Source organism: Dermacentor silvarum, chromosome 10, assembly GCF_013339745.2.
Source record: "Dermacentor silvarum isolate Dsil-2018 chromosome 10, BIME_Dsil_1.4, whole genome shotgun sequence".
Taxonomy (NCBI): domain Eukaryota; kingdom Metazoa; phylum Arthropoda; class Arachnida; order Ixodida; family Ixodidae; genus Dermacentor; species Dermacentor silvarum.
In genome coordinates, this window is record NC_051163.1 from 66,375,424 (window position 1) to 66,398,419 (window position 22,996).

General features: G+C 47.1%; 1 protein-coding gene across 12 annotated transcripts in view; it reads right to left on the reverse strand.

The window, feature by feature from the left end:
- Window positions 1-22,996, reverse strand: part of LOC119465940 (myelin transcription factor 1-like protein) — a 292,459-nt gene that overhangs the window by 14,348 nt on the left and 255,115 nt on the right. For 6 of the 12 annotated variants that reach the window (XM_037726417.2, XM_049657173.1, XM_049657169.1 and 3 more), the window contains 12 exons: window positions 18,447-18,516; window positions 17,867-17,907; window positions 17,165-17,192; window positions 15,522-15,584; window positions 14,916-15,007; window positions 13,585-13,997; window positions 12,976-13,124; window positions 12,101-12,367; window positions 6,949-7,008; window positions 4,279-4,359; window positions 2,023-2,118; window positions 754-816 (listed from right to left, as the gene is read on the reverse strand). In XM_037726417.2, the coding sequence (XP_037582345.1) occupies window positions 754-816; window positions 2,023-2,118; window positions 4,279-4,359; window positions 6,949-7,008; window positions 12,101-12,367; window positions 12,976-13,124; window positions 13,585-13,997; window positions 14,916-15,007; window positions 15,522-15,584; window positions 17,165-17,192; window positions 17,867-17,907; window positions 18,447-18,516 (1,423 nt within the window). Of the gene's footprint in view, window positions 1-753; window positions 817-2,022; window positions 2,119-4,278; window positions 4,360-6,948; window positions 7,009-7,931; window positions 7,959-12,100; window positions 12,368-12,975; window positions 13,125-13,584; window positions 13,998-14,915; window positions 15,008-15,521; window positions 15,585-17,164; window positions 17,193-17,866; window positions 17,908-18,446; window positions 18,517-22,996 lie in introns of all 12 variants that reach the window. The other 6 variants (XM_049657165.1, XM_049657171.1, XM_049657166.1 and 3 more) reach the window with 6 other exon arrangements.

Below are 22,996 nucleotides of genomic sequence, written 5' to 3' on the forward strand. Positions count from 1 at the left end.
TGCTTACCTTATTATATGTATTTAGCGTCATTTTGAAGGAGTACTCGCATAATATTTTTGACTCGCCACTTCTCTAATTCTTTGCTGTTAATCCACGAAATGAAGGCCGAAACCGCGTAAGCCATAGAAAACATACTGGCAAGCATCAGATGGTCCTGAAGGATTTACCACAATACTTGGTCTTGGAAACAGTTTTAATACCAAGGAGGTGAACGCATGATGACGTCATGATATATCGGTTCGCTCAATTCCTACGATCGCTAGTGCTGCCCCACGCGAGCGCAGCCAAAATAAAGGCGCTCTCCACTATGATGTTTTTTATATCAGCAACACCATCATACGTAGCCTTATTTCTACACCACGTCAGCAAATCTTGCTCTGCGTGATGACGTCACGATAACAACACACTGTTCTGCTCCCACGTGACAATGTTATGCGTCATAACGCACGCTCACCTCCTCCTCCTCCTAGGACACGAAACCGAAACTGATTCGTGGATCAGAGTTGATTATTTAGGGCGCCGTGAGGCTTGCCTGTATTTTTTTCTGCGTCCTCGAAGTAAGCTTCGTTTAACGCAAGATATGTAAAGTCGAACATGCCACGCCAGTACACCTTTAAAAGCGTGACAGGTGTGCCCCAGAAGCCCTATATGGCTCGGCGATAGTTTTCGCAACGTGTGCTGCGGCTCGTGCAAGTTTGACAAACACAACATGCTCGAGAAAGAGGAAGGAGAGAACATGAGCGACACGGTACCTTCGGTGAGATTGAAATTTTCCAGTCACATGTCCTGAGCCATCGCAGCCCGGGATGGGACAGCTGTAGGGTTCGTACGGGAAACGAAGACACGAGTGGGGATGTTAGTTTAGGGGAGGAGGGTATCGTGCGGTATACAGACACGAGGGTAGTTAAGGAGTGGAAGGAAGAGAAAGAATGGTTATGGTTAGTCAAGTTCAAAGCCGTGCGTTGTAAGAGATCAAAACACTGCGAGCTCACAAAGCGAAAAGCATGTTAGTCACGTTACAGCACACAAAGCGGCGGTTATGCACACAAAGCTCCAGCCCCCATCCGAAATAAAAATCGCTACTATGGACAAACAGACGTTGAGCTGATGAAATCAGCCTTTCTAGGCTTCAAGTGGGAAGCGCCCGAAAATATTTACACATTGCAGGAGAGAACACACGCGATGTGCGAGTATCTCACCTTGCAATATAGTACGTCTATTAATATACCATTTGCGATATGACCTCAACGAATATTCCATCAGCTTGGTTGTACACATTGCTAAGTCCACCTTACTCCAGAAAAAAAAACACAGCGTTACAGTATGATCTGCTACGAACAGCCTGGCAAACGGATATAAATTAGACTATAATCTGGCTCATAGGTACTGGAAAATATTACTATTTGCCGCTGCTATGGACGCGGTGCCATGAAGCTAGGCGGCTCGAGATTGAGCTCCTACGGCAAATGCCGAGACGCAGATCAAAAAGCACAAAATTTCTGCTCCCCTACATTTCCTACAGAAATTTCAATTGAACACAAGTTAGTTGTGTTTACCACTTTCTTAGCTTTAGCGTCTTCTGGCCTTGTATGACATCTTCTTGATAAGAGAGTTTTGGTATATCGGAGAAGTACCGACGTACACGTGTACAGAAACACGGAAAGTCAAACACGTGACCAACAGCGCTGGGCACGAAGCCATCTTCCACTTGCTTGCAGCTGCAAAAGTGTTTGCAGCAATCAAAGCGAATGCATTTCACTCTCTTCTTTTATAAGATGAGAATGGTCTGCCGCAAGAAAGTTCCTAGCGCACTATGGTAGATCACTGTGGCACAAGATGTCACCATGGTCGCGGCTTTCCCCGTTACGATAAAACTCTCTACATCGAGTACCTCATTCTTCCCAGTTCTTCTCGCGCAAGACGTAGGAGGGCGTTATAGGCACGTTGCACAAGTTCGCATATAGAACAAGCGAAAAAAAAAAAAAAACTGCTAGTAGAGATGCAGAAACGGTGTTCTGTACCTTTTGCCTTGGGATCGGTCTGCCTTCCAACAAAAGCTGTCGCTGGTCGGAGGTGAGTGGTAATCGAGCGTGGGTGACTGTACGCACATGCTCAACCTAGGATCCAAGAGCAAGAAACAAACTTCCGTCAGGCAGGACTCTGGGGGGGTTATGGGAGGCAGCCGATATAGCGCGCGCATGTGAGTGCGTGCGTGTTAGTGAAAAAGCGATGCGAGCGAGCGTTACGCAGACGCAACGTTCTTCACGACTCACTACGAACAGTCCTTTACAAAGCTGCTTGGATGTCCTAGGTTGAGCCTCTGCGCTCGCCATATTAATAAAAAAATAAAAAACGAAGAATTTCTGCTTGTTCCTATCATGCATGGTCCACGGAATACCAGAACACCGGAGGCATAAACGTTATCAGCCGGGTTGGTGGCGGCGTGCATCTTGTGTCGCGGAATTTAACCAGAGAGCCCTTTAGCTGATGATGCCTTGATCTTCCGTATTAACCTAATTGCTGGTGTAAAGCGTTGGCAGCGATGAAATTATCAACCTACGGTTTCTAAAGCTTGGTGTTTGGACGAAACGTCACTAACGTGATGTGGGTGGACAAAGCGCCGCAAACTGTCGCTACCAGGGTTGTCATACTGCACGCTGCTACCGTGCACGTCTCCGGTAACCCGGTATTCCGTAAAGTGTAACACACATGCGGACAGGCTGACCATCTGGCGCATTGTTATTATTGTGGGCGCATTACCACTTATGGAATGCTGGAGACGTAGACGTAAGGGGAGAAAACGGTGGCGCCACCTGGTCACGTTCTGTTCAACCAGATGATACAAAGCTATTGGAATGACGGGCTGTGCGCTACTCAGTTGCTTGCAAAAAAGAGCACTTAACAACTTAATAATGAATGTCTGGCGGCTGTTTGCCTCCAACGAGAACAGCATGAGGCACAAGAAAATGTTCCTGGCGCTTTTTTGTCGAAATGAGATTGTCATCGCTGCTGTTGCCTCAGTGTTTGGCTATTCCGTAAACTGCAATACGTAAAGGGATGGGATAAGCGTTTCTCAAATCGACGTATTGCGGTAATTTTCTCAGCATCAAAAGCGTCAGAAACGTTACGGTCAGATAGCTTTATGTATGCTGGTTGCATTCAACGTCTCAGTGAAGGTGGCGTTGCTGTTGACCCCACCAATAACCAAACGGAGGTTATCTGAATGGTGGCTAAAATCAAGGAAGAGTTTAAATTTCACCCACCACAAAGTACAAAATATGTTAATAGGCTAGGTGGCGTATGCCACCGCCCGATTTAAAGGGTTCAGCCTCATCCATCCGTCGCTGCTGCTGACGTTACGTTTGCGATATTACGTAAACAATATGTATACGTACAAGCCAATACTTTCCATTATCCGTGCTATACCGAACTGCTCAATGAGTATTGTACTGCAGTTACGCGGCAGCGAAGCTCGGCTTCGTCGAACTTTGAAAACTTGGGAGCGTCTCCGCCTACCATCTGATCCACGACATTGCTTTAAATAGGAGGATATGAGTAAATCACCGGAGAAACAAGGCGAGCACTACTCTGGGCGCCATACAGGTTCACGCTCAATGCAACTTACTTATCTTCTTTGTCTTTTCGCACAAAAATTGGTGGATGATTTTATGGAATTACTTGCAGCGTATTTAAATTGTCCTCGGGTCAAATGTTACAGCGGTAAAGTGTTCGGTGGGAAACTTTTAAAAAGTTGAAGGATCCTCAAAAAGCAACGCAAAACGTCCCCAGGATGTAAAAGTGAAACACCCCTAAAAAAGTATCGCCTTCAGAGCAAAAACAAATAACTCAGTTAAAGTGGCTTGAATAATTACTAGTATCTCCTAAACGAAGAAATGTTATCACATTTATCGCGACAACTTCGCCTCAAGGCGGCTGTTCAAAGACCAGGAGGACAAATGTGGTGAAAGTCCACGTGCGCCAGATAGTTATTCCCCCGCTGGCCTACAGGGGTGCATGCGTACACTACATTGCGAGAGTTTATTCTAGTACTCTGGCATGAAACCCTATGTCCCCGCAGGAAAAACAGATGCTCAAAGCAACAATACGGTGGCACGTTACGAACCCGAATGCCACGCGAGATTCTACCCGCATCGACAATCGATTTACAGTCAGAGCTGGCTCATATATAGCTTGACTCTGCGTTTAGAACTTTGTGCAGACATTGAACGTTCGAGAAATCGAACCGAGTGAAAAAGATTCAAGCGGCGCGTACTCACCGCAGCGGCTCGGCGTCGGGCTTGTCCTCCCGTCCGGCGGCGGCCTTCTTGGGCTTGGTGTTCCGCGGGCAGCCGGACAGACTGCGTTTCAACGAAACGTTTCTCGTCACACTATTAGTCGGGTGGTCGTCACAACACGAGCAGCGCTTGTGTACAACGCTGTGACGGCGAGCGGGCAATCCGTCGCGTTCAATACTGGTACGGGACCGGGTCTGCATGGCGTCTGACCGCACGAGTACGCAATCCTAGACTAGTGAACTGTGCGTGCAGCAGCCGCGGGAGTCGAACTTATACTGCCCTTCACTGCGCTTCCCGAAAAGGCTGCCGCTGGTTCTATACTAGTTATTGGCGGGCCGAATGTGGCGACTCCGATTGGGCGCAGTCAGTTCCTCCTCTCCCCCCTGCCTCCGTTTCATTTCGGGAGAAACTCGGTGGTTGCGCGTTGGAGGGGTAAATAATAAGGTTTGTGAAAGCGTGCAAGGCACCCTAGTAAAGGGTATTGTGGAGAGATAAGGTGGCGGTAGAGAAAGAAAAGAAGAAAAGGTTGGGGGAGGGAAGGGGACCACGGTGCAAATGTTGGTATGGCAAATGTCACACCCGTTTCTAAGGACAAAACTGAAACCCCTGGTGAATAACCTGAGGAACTGCGGGGACTCGAACTGCGAACTCGTTCCTGGAATCGTTGCTCGAAGCACAAAGAAATAGAACTTTAGCAGTAGTAGACACGCCATAAAGATGACGCGCCATGACAGCTTAAAGATATTAGGGAAGTGATTAAGGCAAGCGACACGTGTGGGACACAATAGAGGAGAGTCTCCTAGTGGTGACGATGGGCGGAGTGATTGACAGCTGCAAGGGCGGATGACAGGGATCGTCAATCAAATAGTCAAATGGGTTACGGACCTAAGGAATGTTTCAAAGGAAGCTCAAATCGCAGTGTGCACAGTACCAGCGTGGTTATTCATTGCACGAATGTCTGTGTATCCTCCTGAGACCCCCCCCCCCCCAAAAAAAAAAAAAAAAAAAAAAAATTGAGTATCGCGGTTAGATGCCAAAAACTTCGTCTCCATGTACCTGAACATCTCCTTAACTCCTTATGTTTGCTATGGCAAAAACTACAGATGAAGATGGAGCTACGCCAGCAACATTGCCATGTTGCTGGCGCGTCCAATATTTTCACGCAATCTCAGTGATTTCGAAATACACTCAAGGTTGATTTTGGCTGTCTGGGACGACACAGAGGTCTACATCAATTGAGGGTCAAGTTCCTAGAAAGCGGATTACAAGAATATGAGTAAACCACTTCTTTACAGTTACAGATGAATATTTTGCCTAATCAATTCAAAGTGAATTTATAAAAATAACAACAGGACATACAGAACGACATCCACGTGTTGCCGCGCTAGGCGCAGGGAACTGCGGAGTGAGATTAAACATGGCGGCCGCCGTAGCCGACGACGCAGTTGTCGCGGCCGGCGAGGAGGTCATCGAGGCAACCTCTTAAAAGGTAATCCATCGCAGAAAGATCAGAATCTGGCTGGTATTTGCATTGCGCGCTAGGTTCCCTTGAACAGAAGTGTATCAGCGAAGCTGCGAGGCATACACACAGCCACCAAAGAACCGATTGAACTTATGGACTGTGGCCGGAGAGGTATGCACTTATTGTAGACACGTACATGACTCCTGGAAGCTCGGAGCCGAGACGACTCGCTAACAGTGTCATGTACACGCAGAAAAAAAAAAAAAAACACGCAATGGCGAGAACGCGATAAGAACGCTCGTTTGCAGGCGCTCCCATTTCAGTGCACGGTTGGTGGGCTTAGTACGATGACGTCACGCTATAGTGTAATTCTTGCGTATCTAAATGGCGTTGATCAAACGCGCTTGCTGCGGCGTAAGAAAGAAAGAAAGCCGTGGATACAAAGAAACGGTTGCTTCGGTGAAAGATATTGCTGGGTTCGTTAGAGTTGAAGGTTTTAAAGAGGCACCAAAGAGGAACACTAAATGAGTTAACACTGATAAAATATTTTTTTCAGAAGTACATATTGGGTAATTTCGCGGTAACCGGTCGATTTACTACACATGAGAAAATGACGGTCAAAGCTGCACTCTTCAAATTTCGCAGCGAGAACCACGTCGATGTGATGTTAAGGATTTGAAAGTTTAGTTTCGTATTTGGGCCGTTGTGGCTCAATAAAAGGTCTGAAAACTTGCCGAGTTCAATCATTCGCTCTTTAGAATACAACGTAGTCCAATTTTACTGCTAAAAAATACCTGAGCCTGAGCACATGCTGCCAAAATCCGTGACGTCACGACGAGTTGGACTAAGTGACGTCACCATTCGTCTTTTGTTTTGGCGTCTTTCTGGCTTACCAAGCCACTTGTCATGGTAAGAGTAGCGTTTTCGTTATTGTATAAGCGCACATTACTTATACAGTGCAAATTATTGTTGTTTCTGGCGTCACTTTATGGGCAGTATTAGCTATACAGCTATGTGCTCTTGCTCAATCAGTGGTCGGTTTGACCGTTTCGTATTCGTACTGCGCATGCGTAGTTCTTGTCGTGGGCGGAGAAGACATTTAGTGAGTTTGGCACGTCACTTCATACGCAACTGTGAAATCGCGGCACTTTGCAGTTTCACAATTATAGTCTGCTGTCCGCGAGACTTACTTCAGCTCTTGATGGGGCCCTTGCATCGGAGGTCGCTCTTGAAGGCCGCATCCAGGTAAACTGAAAGACGGCAAAAGAAAGAGCGATCTTGAGGAAAGCAAACAGAGAAGCGTTCTGCGCTATGACCGATGGAAATGAGCATCGTGCTACGCGATAAATGCGAGGCGTTTGCTGTGAAGCGTCAAGGCTACTGTTTAATACGTTATTTCACATTTCTAGCAGTGCATGCATGCACTGTTAAAGCAATACCATCTTGGCAACGCAGTGTCTGTCCTGCTTAGCACGAACACGATTGAACTGATTTTTAACACGACATATTGCTGGGCTTGTTGAGGCATATCAAGGGGTTCGACCAGGCGGAGCTCGTGTTTTCTTTCTGTAATGCGTATTTTACGTTATGCTGACCTAACCAGCCGTTGTTTTGCTTCCTTATGCAGAGGGAGAGATCAAGGTTGCTGATGAGAGAGCCGCGATATTAAGCGCAAGATTCAAAGTTCTGATTTTCCGTTTTGTTACCCTGTGGAGCTGTGTTGAACGAAGCAGGTATGCACATTTGTCCCGCGTTCTAGTTAAGTATGATGGCAGCTGTACGTTGTGTCGCGGATTTTTTTTTTTCTTTTCATTTTTAAAACAGCGCCAAAAAACACGGACAAGAGAGTACACGGGAGGAGCGCTGTTCTCTCTCTTCCGTGTTTTTTGGCGCTGTTCTAAATATGAATGATCCGTACCAACTAGCTCGCACCCAAACCCTCTGAGCGTATTTTTTTGACCGTGACATCGTGAAGGGATGAACGCCTCGGAAGGATGAGAAACACTTGCACTACGGAACAATTATATATATATATATATATATATATATATATATATATATATATAACGGCGAAGAGAAAGCAAAATACTGCGAATGTTTCCATGCGTTCGCGTTTCATCAAATTCGAAAGGACGTGCCAAAAGCTATAACGGAATAAAATGCCATAGCTTACTGATAAGCCAATTCTGCGAAGCAAAACCTGCAACGCAAGAGGAAAGAATCGAACCCTGTAATGTGAGTCCATGACAAGCAAAGGCGTTATGCACACGGACGAGTTCATGCGCGTGACATGTTTCGGTGCACGTTCTGAGCTTTTAAACAAACGAAAAAAAAAAAATACCGCTAAATTTACGCAGGTCAAAGTCGGACACAAAGCCAGACGAATGCCAACGAAGCATTTTGCAACAGACGGTAAGTGGTGGCAACGTTGATAGAAATTCTATCCTTTTCTACAGCCTTATTTTCGGTTGTCGATCAAAGCCAGCTGTGGTGCGAGGCAGCACTTTCTGCTTCAGCGATGTCCGGGTGTGGCAAATGCCAGCACCCTCTTTCAGGCTAGATCCCGCCAGCAACGTCATTGCTACCGTCTACGTCATCCGCCATTGTTGCTCCAAGTCGCGCTCATGCATGCGGAGCGCTGCCTAACTAGCACGTGCAAAGCTGACACGTGCTAAGCTGAATCGACTGTGGTAGAGTGCTAGCGGCATGCCAAAGCATCTCTATAATAACACCAGTCTACAACCACTGACAAAGGTCCACTTTACGGTCCTGAGTTAACTCGCTCGCGAGGTGCGCAGAGTTGTACCAGAAGCGTTGTACGCAGCTCTCTCGTAAGTGAAGTAACACCTTCGTGCTGACTGCCAGCCTTATGTGTGTACTGGTTTGCCTTATGTGGCATAACGTAGCTTCAGGTTCAAGGCATTAAGTCGCTTAACTAGTTATTGTTCAAAGAAACAGAAATCCTCAAGGCTTGATCAGCAGCAACATCGCGTTCAGTGTGACGCCCAAGAGCTGCATAGTACGACGGAAGCTATCCAGAGCAGAGAGTTGTCATCTCTGTTTCTGCGCGCGTCCTTTTAGCGGCAAATATCATCATCATCAGCCTATATTTTATGTCCACTGCAGGACGAAGGCCTCTCCCTGCGATCTCCAATTACCCCTGTCTTGCGCTAGCGTATTCCAACTTGCGCCTGCAAATTTCCTAACTTCATCATCCCATCTGATTTTCTGCCGACCTCGACTGCGCTTCCCTTCTCTTGGTATCCATTCTGTAACCCTAATGGTTCACCGGTTATCCGTCTTACGCATTACATGGCCTGCCCAGCTCCATTTCTTCCGCTTAATGTCAACTAGAATATCGGCTATCCCCGTTTGTTCTCTGATCCACACCGCTCTCTTCCTATCTCTTAACGTTAGTCCTAAGATTTTTCGTTCCATCGCTCTTTGTGCGGTCCTTAACTTGTTCTCGAGCTTCTTCGTTAACCTCCAAGTTTCTGCCCCATATGTTCGCACCGGTAGAATGCAATGATTGTACACTTTTCTTTTCAACGACAGTGATAAGCTCCCATTCAGGATTTGGTAATATATATAAATATATATTTCATCAAATACCGGCTAGGCCAGAAGTGGAGCCGTATACAAGGATTCAAGAGCCGCAGCAAAAAACTGGGCTTTCAGACCTTAGTGACACTGGCTGCCTCGGCTGTTTGTCATCCCTGCCAGCGAACACTGGTCTAGTCTCCAAAGTTGGCATATCCACCCGAGACCCGAAGACAGGATAAGCAATCCTCAATTCGATTATATAGAGTCGACTGGCACGTTACGAATGTGGAAAGCCAATAATTTCTTTAAATATACAATGGTTAGAGGTTGAAAGCAGCATCTCCACGCACGTGGAGAAAATATGTCCCTATGTGTGTGCGTTTTTTAACACAAACAACTTTTCTTTGCCGAAACATACGATATGAAGAGGTTACATGCACCGCATGGCAGTTTGGAAGGTCGGTGTTGCATCGTGTATTTTCATGTTATCTCGCGGCATTCGAAACTTATTTCACGTGTGGCTTTCGTTGTCTGTGACATCACAACTTTCTAGAATGAATGGACGGTTGCCTGTAACAGACGCAGATCTCGAAGGCTATTCTTTCGGGGACTCCGTGCGCCGGAAGTGATCGGGGAGCCGGAAAGACGCCATGGCCGCCACGCTTTAGAAGCCACCTATCACTGTCGATTTTCACGGAAGCTGACGACAAGAATGCGATTAGATCATTTACATATACAGTTCCTCATGCATCTGACTTCATATGCGGGAAGAATATTGTACCTGCTAGTTGAATTTTTGAGCACGACAGAAGCTAACGTCGTGCGCGAGAGCTGGGTCTCTGGTGGATATGCGTAAGCTCGTGCCAACTACACGGTCCTGCAAAATGCCATCATAATGTCGCACGTGTTAAAGTCGCATTGGGCGTACGACCGAGAGTGGGTGGCCGTAAGCCGAAAGTATATCCGAAAAGAGCCACGTGCTGCTCGCGAGACAACTTCTTTTTGAGGTCAGTGCTGCTTGATGAATCTTTTTTGCTCAAGCCACCGCCAGCATTTTCGTTTCTTTCTACGAACATATTCGGATAATGGCAACACACGTGGCTGCAGCACAATGACGTCGGTCGTGGGTTGACGGAGGGTAAGGGGAGTGCGGTCGGGAAGGGTGGTTAATCCTTCAAGCCTCACTGCTGATAACCGGCCAGCTAGGAAGCCATAAAGTGGGCGAGTGATCGCATCTGCCTCTGCATTAATCGCAATTGCGCTGGACACGAACTCTAGTACTAACGCCTGAATCCGAGCTAGCTGGTACTAGCTGATGCTAGTATCTCCATCATGAGGAAACAGCGCTAGAGGGCGGGATGAGCGAGGAGCAATTTCTAGTTACTGAACGTAGGGTTGCTCCTCGCGCGTCCGGTCATTTGTGCTGTTCTTGTTTTTCTAAATACGAACTCTAGAGCGTACAGATGTTTTGAAACGGTATGAATAGATTGTCGACGCAGCACGTATACACAGCCATGACGAAGAAACAAAATAAATAAATAAATAAAATAAGCGTGAACGGGACAAGGACAAACAGAAATGAACTGCAGAACCGCTTCATAGCGCGTGTCGGGTTCCTTGAATGCTGTGCTATGTTGGTTTTGCGTTCTTGTGACCTTTTTTTTTCTGCGTATTTATCTGTGTATTTTTTCTTAACACCTTAACAATAACACATCCTGATGTCCATCCTTCTGCAGTTCGGATACATACGTTGGAGACATCACCGGGGTTTTCTTCCGCTATATGAAAAAATAAACAGATGTCTTTAGAGGACCTGTAATCACATACAGTAGGCTATGAGGTCAGGAGCTTCCCACTTGTAAGCAACGGTTTGATTTCAGAAGTAACAAGATTGTACGGAAAAATACTTTAATATATGCGATGGTGCTCTGGGTGGCAGACATTTTCACGGACGTCAGATCTACGGGATACTTCCGAAAGGTCTTCGGATATGGTAGACACATATTGCGCGGTCTTCATTTACTCAGAAGGCTATAGGCTAGGGGACAGTGTTGCCATTTTGGGTGGACTTTCCACGACATCTAGAGGATTTCCGACTTGTTTAGCCCTGAAAACGCGCTTATTGCGGATGGCAGAATTTAAGCAGATTTAGAAAAGGATGTGCACCATTCCAGATGATTTTTATTGCTTGTCTATAGCGGACTCTTTTTGACGAATAAGTGGTGAAACTAGTTCTCTATAGGTGTTTTTCTTTAAAAGAAATGGCCTGCTAATGCAACTTTTCCCAGACACTTAATTTCTCCTGAGGCGTTGAAACTTCTTTTTAATCAGTTTAACAAGACATCTGCTGTAAGTATAAAAATGTTCGGCTACTAAGGGATTACGAGTTTTAAAGATATCTTTCGGTATTTTAGATACTTCCATGCCTGTAGTGAACAGCAGTGGACGATATCTCTTTATCACTACTTGTCCCTTCCTCTCCATCTTCATGTGAATCCTTTTGTTCATTACGCGTGTTTACTACACCTGTTTGACCGCAATTATTGTTGAATGTTTTTTTCGTAGCATGTCCACGAGTATATTTAGCTAGGCCTTTGCCAGGCATTTTAATCCTTTAGCCTCTGCCTTTCTCGCAGGCTCTCTAATAAGTCTGTTGAAAATAAAGGTGACATTCAACGCCAATTAGTGTTTCAGCGAAATCCTCGCAGGAAAAAAAAAAATGAAAGGGAGTGGCAACACTGGTAGGGGAGCATGACACGGCTTCACGGGTATGGCGGTTGTGGGGGTAAGGGTGTGCACCTGTCCTTGTCCGCGTAGTCGGAGCCGGCGGGGGGCCTCCCGGCGAGGGGCTGGAGGTGGTCCCTGGTCGGAGGAGGGGGACTGTGCAAGGACGAAGGCGGGGGGTACGGGGGGAACCCTTCCGGCCCGCCCCTCGAGAAGTCCACGGGCTCCGTCTGCTCCTCGGGCGGAGGAGGAGGACCAGCGCCGCGATACAGACCGCCGCCGCCGGGCTGATGGTGCGGGTGCTGCTGCTGCTGCTGGGGGCCACTCAGCGCCGGGGACAGACTGCGGCGCCCAACGCATCGCGACCGTTGCGCCAAACACATCTGCCACTCGACAAGTGTCACACGCAGTCGCGACACGTTTTCTCTAGCCTACGGCAAACGTTAGACCGATGTGAACATCACCACGTATTGCGGAAGGAAGAATCGCAGTCATTCGCAACTGGAGGGCCCGCACAGGGATTCAAATCGGCCGCGGTAAACGGGCGTTCTTACGTAGCTGCGCCGGCGATCTCACAGGCCATGCTTTGCCGGGCACTACTGCTCTGCTGCCTCAGAGACCCGCAAGGGGGAGGGCGCCCCCAATCCACAAGAGAAGCGTAGGTTGCATACATGGGCACGAGCGGCTGCGCCACTGGACTGGGTTTTTCGTTTCGTTTCTTTTTAGGCACATCACTGTTTTTGCCTTTAATCTCGACAACATGTATGCGTGCATATGATTCAAATAAACATTAGTTTGAACAGAGTGCAATGTCTACGTATGTCTTCAGTATTGTTAAGGGGTTAGTGCTGCTTCCTTACGGGTTCGCTGACATGCGGTCACGGGAACACTCTCACGTGCCATCGTGCATGCTTTAGCGCTGATTGATCCATGTGTGCGTCAATGCCCACCTGTGCCTAGGGACGAGAGGCAGGTCGAGGGCCGGGTGGATGTGCCTCACCCCGGATGGGGGAGCGGGCGGAAGGTCCCCGAGGGCCTCTTGCCTCTTGGACAGGTTCACCGCCGCTGTCCCCATGCCAACCACGCCGGGCGGCTGCTCCTTGTCGGTCGGATAGAGAGAGAGGAAGGCGTGTCGCAGTCAGTCGTGGGTATTCCTCGTGTCTCACCCAACTACTGCGCTACTCACTCAACTGCTCACTTGCTCAATCACTCATTAACCCATCACTCAAGTGCTCACTTTTCAATGTCACGCTCAATCACTCATTGGCTTGCTACCTACTAATTGACTCATATACTCACTCACTCACTCACTCACTCACTCACTCACTCACTCACTCACTCACTCACTCACTCACTCACTCACTCACTCACTCACTCACTCACTCACTCACTCACTCACTCACTCACTCACTCACTCACTCACTCACTCACTCACTCACTCACTCACTCACTCACTCACTCACTCACTCACTCACTCACTCACTCACTCACTCACTCACTCACTCACTCACTCACTCACTCACTCACTCACTCACTCACTCACTCACTCACTCACTCACCAGTGGAGGCGATGGTGAGAGGCGCTGCTTGACCGTGACAGTCATCTGGTCCTTGGGCTTGGGCGCGATGGGCCGGTTCGGGACCGGACTCATCTGCTGCTGCGGCTGTTGGGGCGGCGGGTGTGGTGGCGGCTGCTGCTGCTGATGATGCGGTGGTGGCGGCGGCGGCTGTTGATGCGGCGGCGGCGGTGGTTGCTGTTGATGGTGCTGCTGTTGCTGCTGCTGCTGATGCTGCTGCTGTTGCTGGAAGAAGTGGTGCGCGTACTCCGGAGGCGGCGGCTTGCTGTACTTCTCCAGCTCCTTGGCCAGGTTGGTGCGCGGCGTCGTGGTGGGCACGTAGCCCGGGTACTTGTAATCGTGCAGCTCCAGCTGCTTCACGTAGCACATGGGCCGCAGCACGCGGTCCGACGGGGCTGCGACGTCGAAGACAAAGGGGGACTGGTATAGCACGGCTCGATCACAATCGACTGATCCAGATGAGTGTCGATGCACAGCCCTTGTTCCGCTTAAGCTGAATTCACACGACGGACGCGATCGCGCACAAATCAGTAACGTGACACGACGCACTGCTCCTCGGGGGAGGGGGGTACACTGTAAGAGTCCGCCTAGGGGACTGTCCTTTTCGGTTGTCGCCGATTGCCTCCAGCTGCACGAACGAGAAGGAGCCAGCCAGTCTCCTTCTCGCTCGTGCAGCTGGAGCCAATCCACGACAGCCGAAATGGACAGACCACTAGGTGGACCCGTACAGAAGACCCCTTCCCCCTGATCACTTCGTATCCAGCATTCACACTTCACAGCAGAAAAGCAGACGATAACGGGGAGTAACTAATCATCATCAAGTCGGCATCAAAAGCAGCCGAGCGTGTAAAATGGTGTGAAGTGAACAGAAATGGGACCACAGCGTGCATTGAGTGACGAGCACAGAGCTACACATGTCGGCTAACAGAAAAATTGAAGAAGTCGGCTACACAGAAGCGCATAACTTCGCAATACGGTGTGTCGCCGTATTTCTTGCGAACAAAATCCTTGTCGCGGGCGTTCCAATATACAGCCAACGACTTGGACTGGATGGAAGATTGTTGACTCCATGGACTGAGGCGTTTCGCCTCCAGTACTTCAGCATTTATCGCGGAAAATTTTCGCCTTATCGGGAACCGAGTGAGCGACGCGGGAACAAGAGACCTACGACCTCCCAGCACTCAATCCACAAACTCAATTGGCGGCTCGGCATTTAAGATACAGCGCAACGTTGACAGCTATACAGAGTCTCTTGATTGGAGGCATCATTCTGCTACGATGCAGCCGCTCCCCCGAAGCGAGAAGAGGCTTACCGGGACTGGAGGTGGCGGGTGGGTGTTTGGTGACGTTCTTCTGTTCCTTCTGAGCCAGCTTCTCCATGGCGGCAATGGGGCACCCGGACAGGCTGGCGGCAGCGCGGATGACGAGGAAAAGGAGAAAGACAAGACGAGACAAGCACGCTTCCGTTAGTTACCCGCAAGAGAATCAAACTTCGCTTTCCCTAATGTGACGACGCCCAATAAGCGACACGTCGACTTCGGTTCGTTTTTGAAAACGCGCAGGTTATAGGCGATAACCGAACCACATGGAGCGCATTTTCGAAGCATTTTCGACGCCGCGTTGCCCGGCATCTAAAGCAGTTCCAATTTACCTGGCGTGATAGCTGCGCTGTGTAGCCGTGCACCAAAAGGCGTGAAATGCGTTCCATGTGGTTGGTTGTTGATTAGACCATGTACCATTTGCAGGTACTTACTGCGGCGACGATAGCAGTGTGGTTATTGCGCGGCCGTTAAAGTCGACGCGCGCCCATGCACGCCAAAAATGCGTCGGAAATGCGCCCCCTTGTGGTTGCGACTTCAGATCAGTATGACGCGGGGTTCCCGCGCAACGTTTCAATGCACTGGATATGGGTCACCCACCTTCTGTGTGAGTTTCTGTTGCTATTCACATGTCCTCTTCCATTACAGCCAGGAGTGGGGCACCTGGCGCAAATAAGGAGGCACACACGTCACACAATGCACACGCAAAAGACAGCGCACGCTGTCACACGGTAACATTGATAAAACTACATGTTTTCACATTTTATATGTATATACGAAAGCGGCGCTCGTTACCGTAAATAGTCGCAAAAGCCGAACGAGCTTCGTTGTTTTTCTTTTTCAATAGATCAGAAGGTAGCATCGATGTAATCAGAAATTACAAGATGAATTTTAAATTAAAGTGTTTTTGCGAGCGTGAATGATGCTCACGAATACACGCAAAATTGCCGCGCGGCTGGCCGCTGGAGGCACTTTCCGTGTATTCGTGAGCATCCTTCACGCATCATTCAAAACACTTTTATGTAGCACGTATTGAGCAACAGAAAGCTGTATGGGGAGCTTTTCATGTTGCTCTACAATTTTCTCATTCACACTTTTCATCTAATTATAATATTGGATTAAGACTAATTATGTAATTAGGCGGAATGCAAAAAAAGTAATCTGAGTATGTCGAAGCAACGACAAACAACGTTACCTTGGCTCTGTCTAGCTACGTGGCATTGGCATAATTTTAAAGTTTGCTGCAAGTTACGTGAGACAGCCTGTACATTGCAGGAGCGTTTATGATACGCTATAGCAGTAATAAGACGCTTATTCTACAACTATCATGCGGTGGCAAGCAGAATAACACGGAGTGGGAAAGTGCGACAGTTAAGTTACAAAAAACTGGCTCAGTGAGGTTTTGTTATCTACCGCCTAGTAAGTTAAAGCCATGCCCAGAGGATTTGAGATGTTTAAGTGTATTTGGGATTCGGGGGTTGAATATTTAATTTTTCGAAACGCAGTGAATTTGATGGAAGCATCTCGTACTAATCATAACTAATTCACCGAACTAACAGCGCAATGTCACTGACACTTGCTGGCTTGATGGTTTAAACATGATGGTTTAAACGATGTCCGTAAAGGTCTTAAAGATTTTGAAGACTCTGACGTACCCTGCTGGAAATGTAAATTAAGAAAAAAGAAGTAGAAAGAACAGGGCATCTAACGTGAATTAATGTGTAAAGCTCAGTCAGTTCTCAATAGTCACCATTAAGTGGAAGCAATCTTTTTTTGTGTCCCCAATCCGCCCCATCACGATAACGCCTTACACAAAATTTAAAGAAAGGGGTGAGGGGGAAGGGTGGTCTACGTCAATAAGGGTTCCGACTAGTCTATGCAAATTTGCAGAGCGTTGTATTTCAGTGTTGTTGTCGTTAGTGAGCGCAACGTCGAGCAAGCTTGCCGGACGATGGAAAAACAACGGCTAATTAAACGCGAGGCATTCAAGGTCACCATTAAAACAACACAGAACCCAACACACGAAAACACACAGCAAAATGCTCCACACACACACACAAAAGAGCAGTGCAGAAATAATAAACACAGCAACAGCTACTGTGCAAAATGGAGAACACAAAGGCATGCAATAACACCTCCGTGCCACCAACAAGGAACCACACTACAGTTGCAGCAAAAACAAAGTAGGCCAACTAAGGAAAACCAATGCCAGTACGTAGCATATACTCCCAACGATGGCTTACTTGAGTATTGTTTCGTGCTGTGCCAAAACTGTAAGGGAAATTAGAAGGAAGAACAGATTTTTTTTATATCCGTTCAATTCTATACAGTAATCGCCACTAAAGAGTCACCGAACACAGCACTAAATGTACAATTAAGAGCATTAAAACCCTTAAGAGGAATAGACTTCAAATCTAAACGACAAAATTCAAGCATACATTAGCGAACCGAATAATTAGAGTCGTTAGTTGGCTAGAAACAGTCAACGAGAATAGGATATCCGCGATTAATTATCAGTTAAAAATGTTGCGCGATGAGTTGGCAAAGAAAACTCCAACTGTTGTCGAAGAACTTCAGCTACGCTTCCGTAGTCAGGAGCACGTTCTAATAGCGTGGTCCCAGATATCTTGCATTTCATAAAAAGCTGAGGCTGTTCGTCTAGAATAATCTGTGTTCGTACGTTTATAATTTACAGCTGCACTAAACGTTTTTGGAGCATTTAATTACTGCTGACGTAATACATCCATGTCATGACACAATACTCTTCATTCGCAGCCATGTCAACTTTAGAAGGCTTGTGTCAATATTAAATAATATCACTTGTTGAGCTGAAGTACTGGTTAATGGCTAACATGGTACTAGATTACGCGATGAGAAGGTCTAAATTGCCGTCCAGTGCACAGTACAACTCTGTAATATCTTCAAGTAACCAAAAAGAGACTTACTTTCGGGTGTAATCTTGTCCTTTCTTGGGCACCCAGACAGGCTGAAAAAAAGTGTCAAGAGAGATATTATGACTATGCCGCTTACATACCCTTGTTTTCGAAACCGAACCCACTGATAAAAGCAAGCCCCTGTAAGAGCAAGTTGGCATTGAAATCCACGAGTACGGGATATATTCGGGGTCAAATACACTTGTGGATTTATCGCAGGCGACTATGGAAGAGTATACATAAGGAAATCTTCAACTTTCTATATGACCGCAAGCGGGGTGGAAAGCTGAAATGTGACTCATATATTTGAGGCAGGCAACGTTACTATATTGCAATTAGACATGATTTATCGTAATCGTACCGCAGGAATTATGATACAAGCTAAAATATATACTTGTTCAAACCTTTCAGCGCACGAAGGTTTTAAAATGTCGGTGCCAGTTCGCCACGATGTAACTATCCGAACGTTGCTTTGAGCACGCTACCCTATGTCTGCAATACCGTCGCTTCTTTAGACAGTACTGTCTACGAAAATTGTTTTATTATCATCGAATGACTACTTCGACGCAAACAAGGAATTGGAGGCACTTACCTTCTATGGTGCGAGTATAAACCTGTCACGTGACCCGTGCCATTGCAACCCGGAGTAGGGCATTTGCTGTCTGCAGGCAGAAAAAAAAACAACAGAAAGGTAAAGATTACTTAAATATCTAGCTAGCCATTGCTAGTTAGCTTGTGACGTGTTATGCTGATATCATTATTCAGGCTAGATCTAAGATGCAACAGATGAAAAGTGTGCAGAGCGCGGATTAAACAGGAACTCTCGCAGGGGGTTAACTCTGCTAACTCCATATCGTAGGCGTTCATGGAAACCTATAGTAAGTTCTAGAGAATGCATATTGCTGTTTTTTTGTGTGGTGCGAAGTCTAACCAAAAGGTGAGGAATGTAAACAGGTCACACGACAACCGAAGAACATACACAGTTGCCTGCTTGGCTGTGTGTCGGTCACCATGTACCCATGGTCGTGAAGACAATATTAGCCAGAAGTCGACAAATACCACTTGTTAGAGGCCTCTATCTGACTATGACGTCATTTGTAGGAGGGCAGGCGTAGAATTCATTTGTAAATTAAAGCCCTCAGGAAGATTATACTTCAAAACTAAACGACCAAATTTAAATATACTTTACCGAACCAAATAGTTAGAGTAGTTAGTTGGCTAGAAACAGTCAACTCAGAATCTGACATCTGCGCTTAAAAATCGGTTAAAAACTTTCGTGAAATGCTCGCAAGGAAAACTTAGCCAGAAGTTGACAAATACCCCTTGTCAGAGGCCTCTATCTGACTATGACGCCGTTTGTAGGAGGGCAGGCGCTTCAACTAGAAATAGTGCTTTGGATGAAACATAGCACTCACCAAAACTTCACCGTCGACACGTCAGTGTATGACATAAGTGACCACAATAAATTTGTTCACACTATTAGGGTCGTTATGGTGCAGCTAAAGTCGTCGAAAGTTGTTAGACTGAGTCCTTGATTCTTAAGTGCAACGTAGTGCTTCTTTGCCGAGAAGCAACTATACCCGAATAGCCGCCGTGAAAATCCATGACGTCATGGGGGGCTGGTGCGGGAACTTTAGGGAGGCGTCACCACCCGTCTTCCGTTTTATTTTTCTTGCGTCCTTTCGGGTTCACCGAACCTCCTTACAAGGCAACACTGGCGTGCTTTGTTATTGCATAACCATAATTTACTGACACAGCTTATGAAGTTGGCAGGCTGAAAATTACATCCATGCAAGACCACTATAACTGCTATTAAATATTGACAGCCCTGTCGTTAACGTCAAGCGGAGAGATTGCTAGCACCTCAAGGAGTAGGAGGGGGAGGATAGTGTAGGTAGATCTAGGCTTGCTAGACATTACGGAAACTCCTGACGTCACTGGGCTCTCCAAATACGTGCCAGCAGGGGTGAGACCACTGCTGAAACCAAGCTATAATCTCCTGCCTCGTATGCACTGAAAGTACGAATTTAAAGTGTTCCATTGTAACACTGACGTATACGCAAACAAACGCAATCCTTTAAAACGGCTTGTTCACCGAACATTTCCATTCAATGTTTTTATCGTGTGCGTCACGAATCATTGTCAATGTTTAACGTGGCCTCAAAGTGTGCATGCTCATACGTTTCTTGTATATTATTTTTCAGGCATTTTTTTTACACCCGGTTAACTTTAGGTACCATTTACAGCAACATTCCCCGTCATGTTTCGTGACACCAGCTCACAACTTTTAAAACATTGTTCGGGCGCTCAATGTCCACGCCTAGCCATTGCACCATTAAGAACCATCGCCTCCTTTTTTTAGGGATAGCTTTGAGGAGCCAGTTGCACATTGAGCACGGCGTCTTCGGCGTTGACCGCGAGCAAAAATTATGCCACCTGGTGGCGCTGCAAAGAAGCGAGCTCCGCTCGGTTCCTTGCAGCACCACCAGATGGCGTTCGCCTCCGCGCATCCGTGGAAGCTGCGGCGCCGGCCGTGCAGGGTAAACAAAAAGAAAGAACCAGAAAGCACGCCTTCGACCATAGCGTTCACCGCAAGCGTTTCTCCGTAAAGATTGCGGTTACATAAGCGGAAGTTGTCTGGAAGCGTGAGAAGCAGTCAGGGACCCGTTATTGCTATGGCGTTCTACTCTTAAAGGCGAAGCCTTAAGCGTCTCCCAAGTTTTTTTTTTTCGTTTCTCTTTCACTTTTGTTGCACGGCGCATTTCCGAAGTCGGCGTTGCGCGTTCCTCATTGGACGATTTGCCGAAGTAACGGGTCATGGTGAGTGACGTCGGTAGGACTGCGTGACACGTCACGCCGTTCGTGCGCATTACCTCGACTCTCTGGCTGGGAGCGCAGCTTTTTCGAGAGGGAGGCAGCTCGGCTTTTGGTTTGAAATTTCTGCTGTTCTCGCGGGGGGGGGGGGGTGCGCAACGCTGTAGTACTTTGCAGACACAATCGTCAGCGCGTGAAGTATGTGCTGCGCTTGTCTGCTTAAAAAAAGGCCACACCTGGTGAGGTGCCCTTTAACTTAGCATTCCTCTTTAGCGTTTCCTTACGAGGACGCTGCACTTACCCATGGCGACACCATGTTGCAAGAGCACCTTCGCGCTTCGAATGTTTCTAGATATTGCCGGCGGCACCGTAGGCAAAATAACAGCGCGCTGTTCCCTCCGCGCAGCGTTTCTCTTGAGATTCAGGCTATGCGAATAAGCTGACACGTGGACCCCCCATACGACTCCGCGTTCCTCTAGACTGTCGGTCAAAATGTAACTGCTAACAGGTGGTATATACGTATGACGTTCTTTATGAGCCTCTCGTGATACGTTATTTTTGTTTATGTATATATACATAAGCACGAGCAATGGAAAATAAAGCACACTGCTATAGGCTGCAAGAAGCCATTGTCTCGGCGGCAGACCTGGTTTTATGAATAGCGGTCGTTGTTCTTCAGAACCCGTCGCGCAACCGCGAATGCAGTTGCAGAGGGAAGGCATGCAACTTCGAAAAAAAAAAAAAAAAAACAGACTCGAGATTCGTTTTGTTCCAGCGTTCTGTTTCTGTTTTTGTTTTATTGCCCGCGTTTTGTTCGACTAGGAGAAGCGCATAAAGTCGTGCCCGTCTGTCGGAAGTCTGTATATATGCAGCTAGACCTACGTCTCGACATGCCTTCGGTTTTAACGCGTGCGAAAGCATATGTGCGCCTCACTTCTCATATAGTCGCACCAATGTGACATGTAACTGAAGGGCTGGAGCAGGCGTACGGTATATAAGAAGTCGCTGATACGAAAACGGTAAAATTTAAATCACATTTCCTCGATCCTCCTAAATATATTATAAGCCAAGTTACCACACTGTCATATACTCACGAACTAAAGCAGAAACTAAGGCGTATACATAGTGTCCTACGTACACGAGGCATGCTGCTTCTAAGGGAGCAGGCAAAAAAAAAAAAGAAACTTTGCAACTCGACATTGACATACATCACGTTCCACGAGCGTGACATTCGATGAGGCGATATCAGGGTGCATGGCAAACTCAAGGAGGTGTGCGAGAATCACCACCAGCACGCGAGAGAGCTCGTGGAAGCTTTTTTAAAATTGAAAGGTAGGAAAAAAAAAAAAGCGTTTCGTCTCTGCTCTGCTAAAGGGCTTTTTGTTTCCTTTTCTGCAATTAGCAAGATATACTAACAGATGATGGGCGTTGCCAGATTGCTTTTTAATGGTGGACTCTGCGGAGGCTTTCTTCAATAGATATTTTTTTTTGTTGCATCGTACATATGGTCGCGACGTGCAAAAAGCAGGAACTGGGAAAACAGGGCACGTCACTTTTAATTAGATGAACTGAAACGAATAGCCGTGGACCTGGTCCTCTCTTCTAAAAGTGCGAGATCTTTCGTCTTTCTCCACATGACGCGCATATTGGATATGACAATATATATGCGAATTCTTTGCCTAAGATAACTTTTTTTTTTTTTAGCGCAGCACTCGTCTGATGTACGGTCGAATCCGGATGTAGCAAATCTGGAGGGAACCAGAAAAAAAGTTGCAATATATAGTTAATTCGATATATAAAAAAAAGTTTCATACAAAAATTTTCAAGGGGATTTTACTGCTGTTCGTCGTACACGATAATTCGTTATATGCGGGTTCGGTATATCCGGGTCCGACTGTATATCAAATGCTCGTCATTCGTCGTCTGTAGCGTTGTTTACCCACCCCCTCCGATATGCTATAGACGCTGGCTTTGTTGACGTCCGAGCATACACGCACTCAGGTCTCAATCCGAGCTAAAACTGGTAAGGCAACATCTTTGAAGGGAATAGCGCCAAAAAATTCGACAGAGACACGTAAGACTGTTTACGTGTGGACATGCGAAAGCGGTATAGTCCCTTTGGTGAAACATTCAGTCAGCCAAATGGCTGCAGCATGACGCGTGCAATGACGCACGTACTATTATATAGGCACACCTTTAGTGAGCCAGAACTGTGGAGCCGCAGTGGCGTCAGGGAAGCACGCTCGTCTCGCAACCCCGGATGCCCGGGTTTGATTACCCTCCCAGACCAAAATTCACCAAATTTTGTTTTCCAAGCCAATAAGTTAC